The sequence below is a fragment of the Denticeps clupeoides genome, chromosome 19, assembly GCF_900700375.1.
Source record: "Denticeps clupeoides chromosome 19, fDenClu1.1, whole genome shotgun sequence".
NCBI lineage: Eukaryota > Metazoa > Chordata > Actinopteri > Clupeiformes > Denticipitidae > Denticeps > Denticeps clupeoides.
Genome location: NC_041725.1, coordinates 12,968,187 through 12,984,597, shown reverse-complemented (window position 1 = coordinate 12,984,597; position 16,411 = coordinate 12,968,187). Strand labels below are relative to the sequence as shown.

Here is a 16,411-nt window from a genome sequence, read left to right as displayed (position 1 = left end):
TACACGTTTCCCAGTCGTTATCTGGCAACACGGCGGATCAATCCTGCGTCGCAGTCGATCGCACCGTTAGAAGGGAAATAAGACACATAGGCGTCAATTGAGAGAGAGAGAGAGAGAGGGAGGGAGGAGGAGGAGGAGGAGGAGGAGGAAGAGAGGACTAGAAGCCAGAAGCCGCGCCGATGGAAATACGCAACAACGTCCTGTGAAAGGCAACCACTCCAAAACATCTTTATTCACCATAGAGAGACAATAACACATACATTATATATACAGTAACTATGCCGGAAAGATTTTCGCCGAGGGGCACGGGGGTAAACATCGAGCTAGAAAGCGGCATGAGCCTGACATAAAACTACCAGCAGCCCGCCGAGCCGCGCAGGGAGGAGGAGGAGGAGGAGGAGGGGAGCCGCGGCGAACTATGCAGCGAGGATGATCTCGAGCAGGAAGAGTCCGGAACACAGAGCCCGCTTCCCGCTCCACTACCTGGTCTGGCACGACCGGCACCGGCAGCTGGAGAAGGAGCTGGCGGCGAGCGGCCAGGTGAGTCCGGAGGGCTCCGCGGAGCCGGGGCGGGCAGGGGCCGGTTTAAGGTGTTGCCCATGCGGTACTGGGTTCGGCGATCCAGTGGTGGGCTGAAGAAAAAAAAACACGACCACGCGCGCAATGCAAAGGGGAAATTGTTGCAAAAAAGTGTCATTATTGTAATTTAAAATAAAAAAAAAAAAAAAAATATATATATATATATATATTGCACCAGAGCCGACAGATCCTTCTTTGTGCGGCCATTATTTAAGTGGGTGTGTAATAATTGGGGGTCGTTCATATTTCACACGCCAGGATTTGAGAACCCCCCCCCCCCCCCCCCCCCCCCCCCCCCCGGTGGTGATTATTATTAAAAAAAAATGTCCGTACGTGTGTTTAACTCGCAGCCAGGGGAATTAAAGCGCGCCCCACCCCTCCACCGTCATCTGGCGAACGCGTAAAGCACGAGTACTTCCCCTTAAAAAATAATCATAATAATAAATCGTAAATAAAAATGGGCGCCGCAAGAGACAGCATCACGAGTCGCTCGCCACGTGTGAATGCTTCGTTGATTTCGCAGCGATGGCGAGGTGATAAAAGGTGAGATTTCAGCTCAACGAGAGTCCCATGTGCTGGACGAGCCAACATGGTGTGCGACCATCCCAGTTTTCCAGCAGTGGGGGCAGGAAAATTGCCAGTAAGCAAGCCTTGATGACATGAGAACAACCAGGGCAAAATCTCAAGCGGTTTGACCTCATACTCCAAACTTGGGGGAAAAAAATGAGGGTTTTTGGTTGAAAGTAAAACCCCGATCCAAGGGATGAAGGCGTGTGTCGGTGACTCGGCATGGGAACGACATCTTCTGCGAGAAGGTCGATAAGAGGTGTGCAGAGGGACGAGGCACCTTGCCATCCTGTATAAGGAGAATAAAAAAGCCACAACGCAGGATGTCATCGTTGGTGTCGGGTGTCGAGAAAGAGGACAGAGCTGCAGAAATGTGTCCGGCAAGGCAGAAAAGGAAGGATGCCGACAGCTTGTTTCTAGATCCGAGGGGGCAACTCGATCCGCGGCTTGTCTCAGAAACAGAGGTTGCACAAGTAATAAAAGGAAACATTCTGCGGATTAAAGACATCATGGAGCGGAAAGGCTGGCTGACGAATGCCCTGCACACCCACAAAACAAGGCTGATTGTATAAAGGCCTTCCACGTTTGAGAAGAGGAAAATCGTAAATCGTAGTGTGGTAGGCTGGTAGTAGCCTAGTGGGTAACACAATCGCCTATGAACCAGAAGACCCAGGTTCGAACCCCACTTACTACCATTGTTTCCCTGAGTGTCTCCAGTGGGGGACTGTCCCTGTAACTACTGATTGTAAAGTCGCTCTGAATAAAGGCATCTAGTAAATGTAAAATCACATTCCTCTTTCATGGTCTACCAGCCACCTTCCGCTCCTCATTTTTGGCGTGCCAGCGTTCCATGTCCTTTTCCCTGTGTCTCCGCCCCTCATCCAGCTCTGACTTGCTTCCTCGGAGCTGTGAAACACAACACTAATTGTAGCAGCGAATGGGCCGGGCCGGGAGATGGTTAACTTGGGGGTGGTTGTGGCGGTGGGGAGGCTTTTAACAGAGCAAGAGGGATAAAACTGTGGCGTGAGGCGAGCTCCTCAAAGTGTTCCCAAACAGTGCCCTGGGACATGGGTGGTGGCACAGTCAAATGTGGTTTCACTGTAACCTAATTTTACTAATAGAGCCACGTACGTGCAGAGGCAGATGAGCAATAAATATATCAAAGGCCCCCTATTATGTTTTTTTTTTTTGTTTTTTTTTATTTTATATCGGCCTTAGCGGTCCCCTAATACTGTATCTGAAGTCCCTTTCCAAAATTCAGCCGTGCTCATTTTGTGCTCATTTTTACATCCAACTGCAATGCTTCGCACATTTTCAAGCCATGACGGTCAGTGGGGTCACTGTGTTAGGGTCAGGGTGGGAAATGAGGTGCCACTGAGCAAAGTACCGCTCACTGCTCACCAAGGGCGATGGTCAAAAGCAGAGGACACATTTCATTGTGTGACAATCACTTAACCTTCACCTTATGACAACATAAGGGGACAATGTCCAGATCAGGTCTGAGCTGCCACTTTTTTTTTTTACTTTTTACACCTATTGCCAATTTTAGCCACTGCGGGACCATAGACAGGCTAGGGGAACTCGAATCAATGTTAAATAATCTCACAAAGTGAAATTGTAATAATAGGGGACCTATAAAGATGTTTTTACAGGTGATGTCCAGCATCTCTTGCAATATACAACATCAGAGTTTAGTTTCTTTATGGGCATTACAGCCATGTTTTGTATATTTTGCATAGATTCTTGGTAATGGTATGTATTTGATTATGCAAAGCCATTTTTTACACAGAACAAGAAATAACACCAGGCTAACACTTTTGACCTGAATGGTGGGTTATATTTGGTTCTTTAAACAATTTTTTTTATGAACCCGTTTTTTTTACTTCATCAACTTCAACTGCAGCCAAGTAGCTCTCATTGGCCTGAGAGCCGAGCAGCCAATTTAAGACTTACAAAATATTGCAGATGGGGTGTAAGAAGCTATTTAAGAGACGGCAACGTGTGATCATTCTTTGTCGACCAACAGAACATTCAGTTGAACGGAAGACGGTTTTATTCAGAATTTTAATTAGCGCAAGTTGCTCAGTTCTCAACCCAGACTGGAGATTAAAGCAGTCCGGCCATATTTTGCCTTTGTTTTAATCTTTTTTTTTTTTCTCACAGATTTAATACTCCACCCTCCCTATATCAAATTGACTCTATATATTTTTTTGATTTACAGCTGCAGATGTTCGCTATGATGTTGCCATAATTTTTGAATTAATCAAATATTAAATAATACAATTTGGTTGTGGATTCAGAAGATGCTAGAATGACATTAATACGGATATACTGTCATTTAATAATGTGCTCTGCAAAACGCTCTGCACACTTGCTGCCGTTCACTCTAACGCATGCATATACGATTATGTTCTTTCATCCCCGTATGCCCGATTGCAGCTCGCAATGAAAGATTGATGCTGATTTAAGTAGCTGCCAGGGAACATTAGCCAAAGCAGAGAGAGTGGCGGAGCAGATTCTACAGACAGAGATGACTATCAATAATGCAGTCTCCGCCAGGAAAGCCACTGAGAGCAGGGGAGAAGACGGAGGGAGGGACAAAAGGGGAAACGTCTCGTGGTGTCTGCTTCTGGAGGAAAGTAAGGGATGTCCTCACTGGGGCAAATGTTACTGTTGTTCTGGCACTTTTGCAGTGTTGTGTGTGTTTTTTTTTATTTTACTGAGTTGCTGCTAGCGATAAAGTAAAATTGGGAGACTGGGATGTCAACATAAATGTTATGTGCAAACGTTAAAAATAAATGCATTTTCATTTTTATCATTTACCAAGTTTTAATCAAATAATGTGCCCAGCCATTAGCAAAATAGTCATTATAGTTGTTATATCTGTATTTTATTTGTACATTATCACATTTCTTTGGTTTCTTAATGTTAACCTAAAACTAAATTCCAGTTTTATTGTTTTGGAAATGGTGAGAATGGTACACTGCGGGGCAGTGGTGGCCTAGAGGTTAAGGAAGTGGCCCCGTAATCAGAAGGTTGCCGGTTCGAATCCCGATCCGCCAAGGTGCCACTGAGGTGCCACTGAGCAAAGCACCGTCCCCACACACTGCTCCCCGGGTGCCTGTCATGGCTGCCCACTGTTCACTCTGGGTGATGGGTTAAATGCAGAGGACAAATTTCACTGTGTGCATCGTGTGCTGTGCTGCTGTGTATCACATGTGACAATCACTTCACTTTTTTTTTTTTTTTTTAAGATTCAAGATTCATTACATTTGTCATTACAACAGTATATACAGTATACCGTGTATTGAAATAATGTTCCACACAGACCGCCCAATCATAAAAGTAAAATATATATATATGTATATACACACTAAACTAAACTAACTAAAAAACTAAAGCTTATATACTGTACAGTATCTCTATAGGACAAAGGTAGAACTTTTCTGTACAGTGAACAGGTTGAACAGGACATAACTGGACAACATCATGCATGATGCTTGTGAGTGGAAATATTGGATATTTCAAACAGGACACACAAGACAAACGTGCAAAATGTGCAGGAATGTACAAAAAGAGCAGAGATGTGCAGAAATCAGGTGCATAAGGCTGGAGGTGTATTGTTGTTTATCAGTTTTTTGGTGATGGCCAAAGCACAACTGGCAACTCCACTAATCTATCCAGCTAATCTATACAATGCAAAGCGTGAATCCCACTTTTGGAACTACTGTCCCTACACTTGTGTCCATGAGCAATGCATGGGAGACAAAACATCACTCAAGGAGTCAGTATCCACGGAAAGCAGCTACACGTTCAAACAAAATTAGTCCTAAGATATAGCACGACATAGAGGAACAATGTGTTTGAGGCTATTTGTGTCAGAGTGTTTAGGAGACGTAGGGTGTGTTTCTGTCTGTGTTTGTGTGTTGTGTGTGTCTCGGTGGTGTGTGTATATATAGTAGTGAGTTGGGTCGCTGAAAGGCCAGTCTACAACAATTGATGCTTCCTGGCCTCTGGTTGCCCGAATCCTGCTCTCCCTTTATCCGTGGCCAGCCTACACATGAGCTTATTTCAGAGGCTGTTTTCATTCTCCACATACTCCTCTTAAAATACAACGGGGTATGTAGAACACACACACAGACACACACACACACACACACACACTCGGCCTCTGCAAGCATTCCTATGAATGACAGTGTGTCTAAACGCCTGTACCCTTGGACCCCTGTCAGCGTTAAGCGCCATGTTACCTGCCACCTTTGCGCCCGCTGTCTCGCCGCCTCTCCCTGACTTTTCCACCCTGTCACTGACGGGCGCGCGAATGTCTCTCTCGCTTCGGGTGTCAGGCCTACAGTTGAGCTTCCACGAGAGCCATCGTTCACTGCTAACCGCTGCTGCCGCCTCCCTCCCTGGAACCCCCTGCCTCCACCTCGCCTTCAGTTGCTATAGTGATCTACTCCTGTTGCGTTCTTCCTTCTTTACCTCCTCCTCATCCTCGCTCCTTTTCCATTGTGCTCTCTCTTTCTCCTTTACCTCATCCCAACACGGCTCCCTCTGAGGATTTGTCTGTTTTTCTGCCGCCGCGTGGCCCCTGGGACCAGGAGCCCCAGTTAACAAGCGTCTACTTTTTGATGGTTGCACAGCTTAGGTAGTCTTGGGCTGCCAAAGGGCCAGACCTGGGAGGGGAGACGGCCCACGTGGGAGGCTGATCCGGTAACAAACAACATCGCTCCAGCTCACCACATGATCAAGTACTGTACTCGACGCATCTGCATGCAACCTGCGGTCAGCTGCGATGAAAACAACCTGTTCAGAATGTAAATGTCCCTTAAACAGTAATCACTATAAATAAGCATCTGCTGCTCCACTTTTCTGGGCACACATGCCCTCATTAGGATGGACGTCTTGCTCGTATTGACAGTAATGACCTTGGTTCCTGTCAGGATGATAATCAGAGGGATCAGTCAGGAGGATAGGCACGATGCATAGAATACGGCGAGATCGCAAGGTGGAATTTATTACTTATTGCGTATAATAATCAGGAACATGAATGATGGGTTGCCTCAAAGTGACTGTATAAACTGAGGTGACTGTATAAAGCCATCAAGACAGCAAGAAATGGAACCACAGGCAAATGTGTAAGATGTTGGAGGCTCTACGCTATCAAGACAGCTTTATCATGCATTGTGGCCATTTCTCAACTCACTCGTCTCTCTACTGGAGGGGTCAAATCTATTCATGATTTGAGAATAATGATGATTTTTTTTGTGCTATGTGGTGGGGAGTGAGCTTTTAGACTTCCTCTAGTTGTCTCTGCATGTAATCCATGACAGACTCGATATTGAGATCAGGGCTCTGCGGGGACATACCACCACTTCCAGAACTACTTTTCCTTCTTTATGATGGTGAAGATAGCTTCACCATATGACTACCGGATGATATTGCAAAAGGGAGCATGTCTGGTCATTTTTTTGTGCACCCCAGGTCATTTATATTAATGGCATTTGGCATGTACCCATAACCAGAGAGACCAACAATCATTAGTGACAGGGACAGTCCCCCTGGAGATATTCAGGGATTAGTATCTTGCTCAGGGAGTCAATGGTAGTAAGTGGTCTTCTGTTTCATTGGCAAGCATGTTACCCAGTAGGCTACTACCACCCATGACACCCATGTTTCCATGTCGGATGTCTTGCTCCTTTTTTTCTCCACTTTATATATGTGACCAGTGAAAAAGCAAGTGAAAGACAAATAAACAGAAATACAAAAGAAATCAGTACGTCTCTGGTACATCGTGAGATCGATAACTTTAACTATACGTTATAAGTTGCTGTGGATAAGGGCATCTGCCAAATGAAAGTAAAGTGAAGTGATTGTCACATGTGATGCACAGCACACGGTGCACACAGTGAAATTTGTCCTCTGCATTTAACCAATCACCCTTGGTGAGCAGTGGGCAGCCATGACAGGCGCCCGGGGATGTCCTACGCTCATTTACAGGAAATTAAACCAAATCTAGGGTGCTAGTAGCCTAGTGGGTATCACACTCGCCTATGAACCAGAAGACCCAGGTTCAAATCCCACTTACTACCATTGTGTCCCTGAGCAAGACACTTAACCCTAAGTTGCTCCAGGGGGGGACTGTCCCTGTAACTACTGATTAAGATAAGATAAGATAAGATAAGATAGACCTTTATTAGTCCCACAAGTCGGACATTGCATTTGTAAGCATTCTAAGTTGCTCTGGATAAGGGCAACTGATAAATGCTGTAAATGTAAATGTAAAACTATTACATCTGGTGCAAATATACACATAAACCAAAGGTAAAAACGACTCGTACACTTAAAGACATTGCTTTTGTGGGTGCGATGAAGAATGCGAAACACCCAGGAGAAAGTTAAACAAAAGCGACTCTCTTCCACAGTACGTCACAACTGAGACAAAACTTCTGCACAGTACTGTATGTTTAAAATTATAACAAAAGTTTCAAGAGTAATTACGCACCAACAAAAAGGGTTGGTTTGGTATTGGGTATTCCTCTTATCCAAGAAACAGAATTTGTTCTTTAATGTTTTTGGGGCATGGGGAATTCATCTATTATAGCATCGAGATAATCAGAAAATTTCACAGCTAGGGGGACATCGGAGGAATGGCATGTGATTTATATTATTTTCATACCATCAGGGATGCTGATACGACCTGGATGGAACATCATCAGGTTAGGAATGTCTCAGAGGATGAAGTTTATCACCCACAATCACAGAATTAATCTGCAGTTTTGACTTTAAGGAGACACGCCGGGAAAACTCCTCCAAAAAGAAGGATTCCCTTTCATTAGTCTGGCAGCTGTTAGTTGGGTACATGAGATAATAGGAAACAAAAAAAACACTCATATTCTGAACTGCAGATGCTATCACATTGCTATCACAACGTACAATGCATTGAACGTTGCTTATTTTCCTACTTTCTGTGGCAGGCATGTGTGCGTGTGTGATGGTTTAATGATCAATTGCCACCTCCCTCCACCGCTCATTTCACCTCCTCCTCATGCCAGCTGTGCTGTGCACACGTGTCCATAAAACACTCGCACCATGTCTCTTCTCTCAACTTCTCCCCTCTGTCTTTTGCTTCGCCATTGCGTATCCCAGGTGGACCTGGAAGCTCTGGACCCCCGTGGAAGAACCCCCCTCCACCTTGCTGTCACACTTGCACACCTGGAATGTGCCAGGATCCTCTTGCTGCATGGTGCTGATGTCAGCAAAGAGAACCGAAATGGATGGACAGGTAATGCTCAGAGGAGATCTTCACACTGGGAACTTTATCAACCTCTGTGGAAGTGGCATGGTGTTGATTACGGATGGGAATCATCATTGACCTCATTTACATATTTGATATGCATTATGATACTGTATGTATTGTTACTGTAAATATTCAATACCATTTTTTAATAATATCAAGTTCTTTCATACACACAGTTTAAAGTAAGTGAATAATTATTTTCTTTTCTATACTTTACTATACTAAAATATAAAAACGGTTGTCAAGTAAGTGCTCCTTCATTAGCACCATTAATTAAAACAAATTCCAAAGAAATGAGAAAAAGGTAATTTAATGGTAAAATGTTAAGTGCATATTGAATACTCCCAAATTCTACGGGTTAGTGGCTCTTAGCACCTTCCCAGGGATTAAATGGAAAGGACATTGATTTCGAGGAGCTGGATCTGGCTCTCACAGCAGGCCATTCTCCTACAGTTCTCCAGGAGGCCATTAGCACACGTGACCATGAGCTGGTGCGCCTGGTCCTGCGTTACCGTGACTACCAGCGGACCACCAAGAGACTGGCAGGGATTCCCCTCCTGTTAGAGCGACTCCGCCAGGTAATGGAATCCGCAACATCTTTGGGAAACCGTGACCTGTTGGTGTGAAATGTCGCACGTGAAGGGAGTTGTATAAACTGTGTACCTGGTTATCGCTCCCAGCACTCCTCTCTTTCGTTTAGTCCCCATGTAATCCCGTTCTTGTATGTGTTTGTGATGGATGTTCAGCCCATCGCTCATTCTCTCCAGCCCCCCACCTCAGCCCATCTGTGTAGGAGTTGTATTATTAATGTCCCCCTCTCGTCTCACATCTATCTCTGTCCTGTGGCTCTGCTGTAACTCAGATGGCTTCCTCCCATAATCCCTCATTAACCCTGCTCTCCTCTGTGTGCTGTTATTTTGTGCCTCCTTTCTTTTGCCCTCGCCTCAATCTCTCTATCCCCTCTTATCTTCTCAATCCCCCTTCTTCCTCTTTGCCCTTCCCTCTCAGGCTCAGGACTTTTATGTGGAGATGAAATGGGAGTTTACAAGCTGGGGTACGTAAAAGATAATGCAGCCCTCTCGATTACATTTAACTGGGCACTTCTGAGTCCTTTACGGCTTCCTCTAGGCGTCACACTTGTTTTCTCCTCCTTTCTTGTCCCCTCTGTCTGCCTGTGGCCACAGTTCCCTTGGTGTCTCGCATCTGTCCCAGCGACACCTACCGCGTGTGGAAGAGCGGCCAGTGCCTGCGCGTGGACACCACCCTCATGGGCTTCGAGCAGATGACTTGGCAGAGGGGCAACCGCAGTTTTATCTTCCGTGGTCAAGGTGGGCGTCATCTTTTGCCGTTAAATGAGCCCCGCAGCCAGTGGGAAGGCGCTGCAAACAACGGACTGCTGCCAACATAAGGGCCTTTTAATTCGACAGTGTGCACATCCTCAGCATCCAATCTGGAACGGACTCGTTGTCTCCACGGCAACTGCAATCTGACAAAATTTGGCAGCGCCATGAGAGCTAACAGATATCCAATCCTTGCCAAATGTCTTCCGTCAAATCTTCCTGAATTTGCTTCATTTTCGTGGGCCATCATGTCTAATGCCTCTGAAATCCTCTTTCGCTGCTCTTGCATCTCCTCTCTGCCCATCAGACTCCAGCGCGGTGGTGATGGAGGTGGACCACGACAGGCAGCTGGTGTTTTGCGAGACGCTGTGTGTCTCTTCTCTAGCGTCTCCTACCTCCAGAGCAGGCAGAGGCTTGCTCGGGGCCTTCCAGCCCACCGAAGAGCAGGTAGCCACGAGGCTGTCCGCCCCAGTGGTGACAACTCAACTGGACACCAGGAACATCTCCTTCGAGAGGTGAGAATTGTAGATGAGAACACTCATATCATCACTCATGGTTTGCTTGGTGGCCACAGAGGAACAGGATGTGCACCCAAGGATGGGTGATTTAATTTGAGCTGAAGCCTAATGTCATATCTGACTTTCCTTCTGCCAGTCTGGCCACAGTAGCATACGAATGATGCTCAGTCTCAATGTGTGTGTGTGTGTGTGTGTGTGTGAGAGAGAGAGGGAAAGAGGGAGAACTCACTTTTACACCACCCCAACCCAACAATGACTTTCTGCCGCATCCTGCAGGAACAAAACCGGCATTCTCGGCTGGCGCAGTGAGAAGACCGAGATTGTGAATGGATATGAAGCCAAGGTAGGAGACGTTGTGAAAGGCGATCACGGCTGGGAGTGTTGATGTACGGAGCTGATCAGTGTTCAATTCCTTAATAAAAAACGGATGGGAAAAAAACAGATACAAGATGCACTAAAAGTAGATCTCTGGTAATATGAAAGCGGTGACAACTAGTCACGGTTTATTTTTTATTTCTAAAGTAGCTACCACATCATTGGTGATGATCATAACTTAATAGCTGATATGAAGGTAGGCTACCTGTTAATGAATTAGGGTGTGGTGGAAGACGCCGTAAGACCTTTACTTTCCTCTGGCATCAGAACAGTTCATTTTCTTTCTGTCACAGGTTTATGGGGCTTCAAACGTGGAGCTGATCACTCGAACCCGAACAGACCACCTCACAGAGCAACACAAAGCCAAACCAAAAGGTGCAAACAAGCAAAATGCATTACACAGAAGCATTTTGTGTGGGTATTTTATAGCGACAATGTTTTAAATTGATTTATTTTCGTTGATGACAAGACAGTATGCAGCCATCAGAAAGTTATATAAAAGTACCTTGTTCTACTTCTGATTCATAAGCTGTGCAGAAAATCTTTTTCCATGCCCTCATTTACATTTCTGTCTCCACATCATCGTCCCAGAAGAACGTAAAACATCATGGGCGCAAATGGGTCTTCGACCAAAGGCTTTAAAATATGACCTCATTTGGCACGGGAAGCGGCACTCAGGCATTCTGTTTGATTGCTGCACAGCGGCACGAAACCGATGGCCCCCTGGCTAAAACTGCCGTTTCCTGCTCTGCACAAGGCTGCGCAGCATTTCTCACTTTTTCTTGCCGCTGTCTCTGTTCACCCAAGCTCATCAGAGGCTGTAGGCGGTGTGCTTTAACGCAGTCATCAGTTTTGTCAAATCTGGGCACACAAGCTCCACGACTGTGGAACGGGGAGGCAAAAAGACGACGAGTAACAAAGCTTTTTCTGCCGTTAATGTGCTTGCAGGCAGTAAGACGCCTCTGCAGTCCTTCCTTGGCATCGCTGAGCAGCACATGGGCCCAAACAATGGGGTGAGTGAGTGGACCGCGCCTCCATCATTAGGATCATCCCAAGTCGGCTTAACGTTTCCGTGAACGTTGGTCAATCATCGGCCGATTGCCGATGTCAATGCTTCAATGTTTATTTGAGCTCATTAAAAGAAAAAAACTATCTCTGGGAAGGGGGGGGGGTCAGAATTATTTATTGACTGTTGTGCTGGCACGGACTCAGCCGAGGTGGTGGTGTTCTCACAGCAGACGCTGGTTACTCAGACATCTTGCTCCGTCACCAACCCCACCGCCCTGACCGCTGAGGAGTACTTCAACTCTGGCCTGCCGCTCGGACAGCGAGACATTGGCCACCCCTGCCACCTCACAACCAAAACTCAGAGGTGAGAGCACGTCTACGGGCCGTGAACACTAAAGACAAGTGTGTTTAAGATATATTCATACTCACCTCAGACTGCATCTAGTAATTATTTTCCATCACCACAAGTAGGAAATGTACCCTACATTGTTCGCTCAGGTGGAATTATAGAATTAATGTCTTAATACATTTGTAAAGGGTCTGATGAAGGTATTTAGGGTAAAGCGGCAGAGAAAAACTAAACTGATAAAACAATACATCATCTCTTTTAAACAAATACAAGCACAGATTCCTGTTTCCTTTCGTTCAACGGGTGCAAAGTGTGGGATCGTCTTTTTATTTGTGTTGGGGTTATTTTGCTTTTACACCTTTTGAATTACACTAGACGATCAAGACTGTTTAGAAATGGTAACAATTAAAAGTTATTAAAGCTGTAAACTGTGGTTTGGCCGGTAGTTGCATTATAGTTGCATTATGGTGTTATGTGTCAGGAAATGATCCGTATGTAGCCAATGTCATTACTATTGATTTTTAGGGAACGTGATATGTGTGCATGGTTGGCAGCGAGGGATCTCTGTGTTTGCAGGTTTAAGGCCAAGCTGTGGCTGTGCGAGTCCCACCCGCTGTCCCTGAACGACCAAGTGGTGCCCATTATTGACTTGATGGCAATCTCCAATGCCCTCTTTGCCAAGCTGAGGGATTTTATCACCCTCCGGCTGCCCACTGGATTCCCTGTGAAGATTGGTGAGTCCTATTTTTTTATTATTATTTAATTACAGTACATTGAATTAAATAACCTGCCCTCCCACTGACAAAGACTGGTAAGAAACTATGCAAAGCAGTAAAATATAAAAATGTAAAGAATTCCTACTTTACAGAGATCCCAATATACCACATCCTGAATGCACGCATTACCTTTGGGAACTTGAATGGCTGTGAGGAAGGAGGACGATCAGATGGAGAGACAGAGGGTCAGAAAGACTGCCTCAGAACGGACACGCCGTCCCCAGGCAGCGACTCCTCCAGCATGTCCAGCTCCAGTTCCACCAGTGAGCGCCACGGCGCCTACACGCCACGTGAGTTCGCCTTGAACCCCCTCGTTGTGACTGATGCCTGGGCAGAGAGAGGACACCACGGTGACAAACACAGTGGCCACATTCTCCCAGTAAGTGAAAGGCCTTGTATGATCCACAGCTTCATGTCGGGGAGGAGAGATCCCCCCGTGCTTGTTCGAGGCTCCTCCGGGCTACAGTGTTCTGGGAGGCACTCAGAGGGAAAACATGCGCGAGGAAGAGGACGACCTCCTGCAGTTCGCTATTCAGCAGAGCTTGCTGGAGGCCGGCTCAGAGTACGACCAGGTTAGACACACGCCTGTCAGCCCCAAGGACGTTCGTACACAAAATCAATAGCCATCGATGCCCCAATCCCCACCTCACAGCCTGGAGTAAATGCACTAGATGAAGTCATGTATCTTCCCTCCTCTGCCTGCAGGTGACCATCTGGGAGGCATTGACAAATAGCAAGCCAGGCGCCCATCCTACCTCGTGCGAGCCCGGCCTGCTTGAAAGGTCCGCAGTCAGTATTCTGTCTCTCTTTCCACACCGTACCTACAGCCAGGCTTGAGTCACGGCGAAGCCACAAAAAAAAACCAAAAAAAAACCCAACATGGACTGACATGGACTTGACGCGGCACGCTTTATGAAGTTTTAACTATTTTTAAGACAAATTTTTTTCGCTGGTACTGGCTCACTCAGAATCTACCCTAAATTTTCAAGGCTGACTTATTTTGAAAGCAGTATTAAAATATCCATCATTGCATTAACATTTACAACATTTATCAGACGCCCTTGTCCAGGGTGACTCACAATCAGTAGTTACAGGGACAGTCCCCACCCCCCGAGACACTCAGCGTTAAGTGTCTTGCTCAGGGACACAATGGTTTTAAGTGGGGTTTGAACTGTGTGGTATTCTAGGCTGCTACCACCCTGACTATCTCATTATGGAACCTGCCCTTGTAATTTGATGTTTTGAATGCAGAAAAATGGGCAAGTGTTGCAAGGGAGGTACAACAGTGAACTGGTGACAGATTTGATGATGGACGTGGGGAGCGAAGGGGGTTTATCTAGTCCAATAAAGGTGAAAGGTGTCAGATTACATGGTGCCTTGCAGTTTGTTGTGTTGCTGACTAAGTACACACAACTTCTCACAACTTGCAGGTCAAGAGATACCACCGCATGGCGGGCATGCTCAATAATTCTGTTGCTGATTGGTGTATATCTTTCTATGACGCTACAGCCATTTTGACTATTTATTTAAAATTTGAAAGTGAAAAGTGAAGGTGAAGGTGCATTTAACCATCACCTTTGGTGAGCAGTTGGCAACCATGAAAGGTGCCCGGTGAGCAGTGTGTGGGGACGGTGCTTTGCTCACTGGCACCTTGGTGGCGGCATTCTTCCAGTTACGGGTCCACTACCCGCTAGGCCACCACTGCAACTATGAATGTTGTTGTTCATCACCTGCAGTTGTTCTTAGATGCATAAAACCAATGTGTCTTAAAATCTTTCCTTGTCTGAAGGACCCCACAGCACAAACCCTGCATCCCAGCCAGCCCCTGCTGCACCCCCAGCCGTAAACCGGCCCGCAGCTACGACGAGCAGCTGCGTCTGGCCATGGAGATATCGGCACGCGAGCAGGAGGACTCCGATCGCCGACGCAGGCAGGAGGACGAGGAGCTTCACCGCATCATCCAGCTGTCACTCATGGAGAAGTGACCGACACGCTGGCTCGGTGGGGATGGGAGGCGGGGGCCGGGGAAGGTCTCCACCATACCCTCTACCAGAACGGGTATGCAGATACTCCCCCAGCGCCATTCTGCACCAACTCAACGTTTACAACGGCTCAGCTATAGAGCAAGTGGTGCGCTTCACAGACGTGGCTTCACAGACGTGGTGCAAGATTATATAGTAGGTGACAGTGACCACATAATTGTTTTGATCGGTAGGATGAGCCAAGAGCCTCCTTAAGTTCAGAGTTAAACCCCCCACAGATGTGTGCTTCAATAAAGCTCTGATCTTTGCCGAAACGTTTAACATGGTGGCGTCTTACGAAAGAAAACACTACCGTCACTTCCTTTTTTTAATGGATAGAAAAGTTTTATTTGTTATTATTTGCACAATATCAAATTGTACTGTACTACATGTGGGTGGATCAGCCTCGATTACTGAGTACGTTCATGGCAAGAAAATGAACAGACTTTCATGTGGTATGGTGGATGTGTTGGCAGCTCATTTTAATGAAAGACGGCAACAGCACGACTTACTGTCATTTTCACTTTGGCCAATTCTAATTTCCTGGAATAAGCACAGGATGCGTAACCTTGAATGTCAGCTCCACTTACGTTAAGTGAAAATGACAGTGAGCGTCCAAAACAGGTTACGTTAAAATAAAATAAAAAACACATACATTTCACCACGTAATAAATCTACATTTGTAATGTGTGTTCCTGTGTGTACAAATGCTGCTAAGTTGGGACTAACATACTTTATATTTTGATTTAACTTAATAACACCACAGATCACGTAAAACCTTCATGATACTTGATGTACCTTTGGTTTTTTTAAGCTTTCGTACAACTCTTCTACATAAATCACTGAGCAACAATAAAAGCAAGAAAGCGACCGAGGATGCTGTACTGACGAAAGCACAACATATGCACAACCACCTCTCGCTCAAGGTCCTCAGTAGTAGTCCTGGAGGTCCGCTCCTAAAACATCCGATGTTGTTCACTATCTAATGATCTATATCACGAGGCAAGGCGGAAGTACAGATGATGGAGGAACAGTGGGCTACAACTCGATACAATGCTGACTACCTGACAAAGGGCTTTCAAATCTTCGGCAAGTACGTCAGCAGCTGACGAGCACTGTACATTAATACATTGGCACGGCTGAAAGGAAGAGTTCTTACCAATGCTGACGTAGGATGTATGTGATGTAAATTGATGTTTCAATACTTTATGAACTTACCTGCACCTAAATGACAGAAGTTTAAGGCAATGGAATTGTACAGAGTGTTTTGCGGCATGGATTAATGGAGTGTGAGGTTAATGTGTGTAAGCATTAAAATAAAATAATAAAAAAGGCAACCTGTGTAGTTCACCCATTGGACGGTCTGATTATGAGCTGTTCTTTTGCATCTACACACCTAACATACTGTAATGTGGCAAAATGACTAGACAATTAACAGAACAGCTACTTTTGTACATCACTGTTCATCTTGGAAATGTACCCTGGGAAAATCAGTTCAAAAGTTAATGTACCTTTCCTAACTTCACATAAGAACGAATTACTGTATAAGCATATTTGGTATAAATTAAGGTTAGTAAA

The 16,411-nt window shown here is 45.7% G+C and overlaps 1 protein-coding gene across 2 annotated transcripts; it reads left to right on the top strand.

Moving 5' to 3' along the window:
- The first annotated feature begins 139 nt into the window (after positions 1-139).
- On the top strand, positions 140-16,170 carry ankrd13b (ankyrin repeat domain 13B). 2 transcript variants are annotated; one of them, XM_028962871.1, is made up of 15 exons: positions 140-540; positions 8,296-8,431; positions 8,900-9,024; positions 9,455-9,500; positions 9,631-9,774; positions 10,094-10,301; positions 10,581-10,647; positions 10,973-11,054; positions 11,628-11,692; positions 11,918-12,051; positions 12,613-12,770; positions 12,905-13,102; positions 13,221-13,384; positions 13,518-13,594; positions 14,602-16,170. In XM_028962871.1, the coding sequence occupies exons 1-15, from the start codon at positions 430-432 to the stop codon at positions 14,795-14,797; spliced, it is 1,911 nt and encodes a 636-aa protein (XP_028818704.1). In that variant the 5' UTR covers positions 140-429; the 3' UTR covers positions 14,798-16,170. The 2 variants fall into 2 exon arrangements, with proteins under 2 accessions (XP_028818704.1, XP_028818703.1); XM_028962870.1 differs by having other exon boundaries at positions 11,915-12,051.
- The last annotated feature ends 241 nt before the right edge of the window (positions 16,171-16,411 follow it).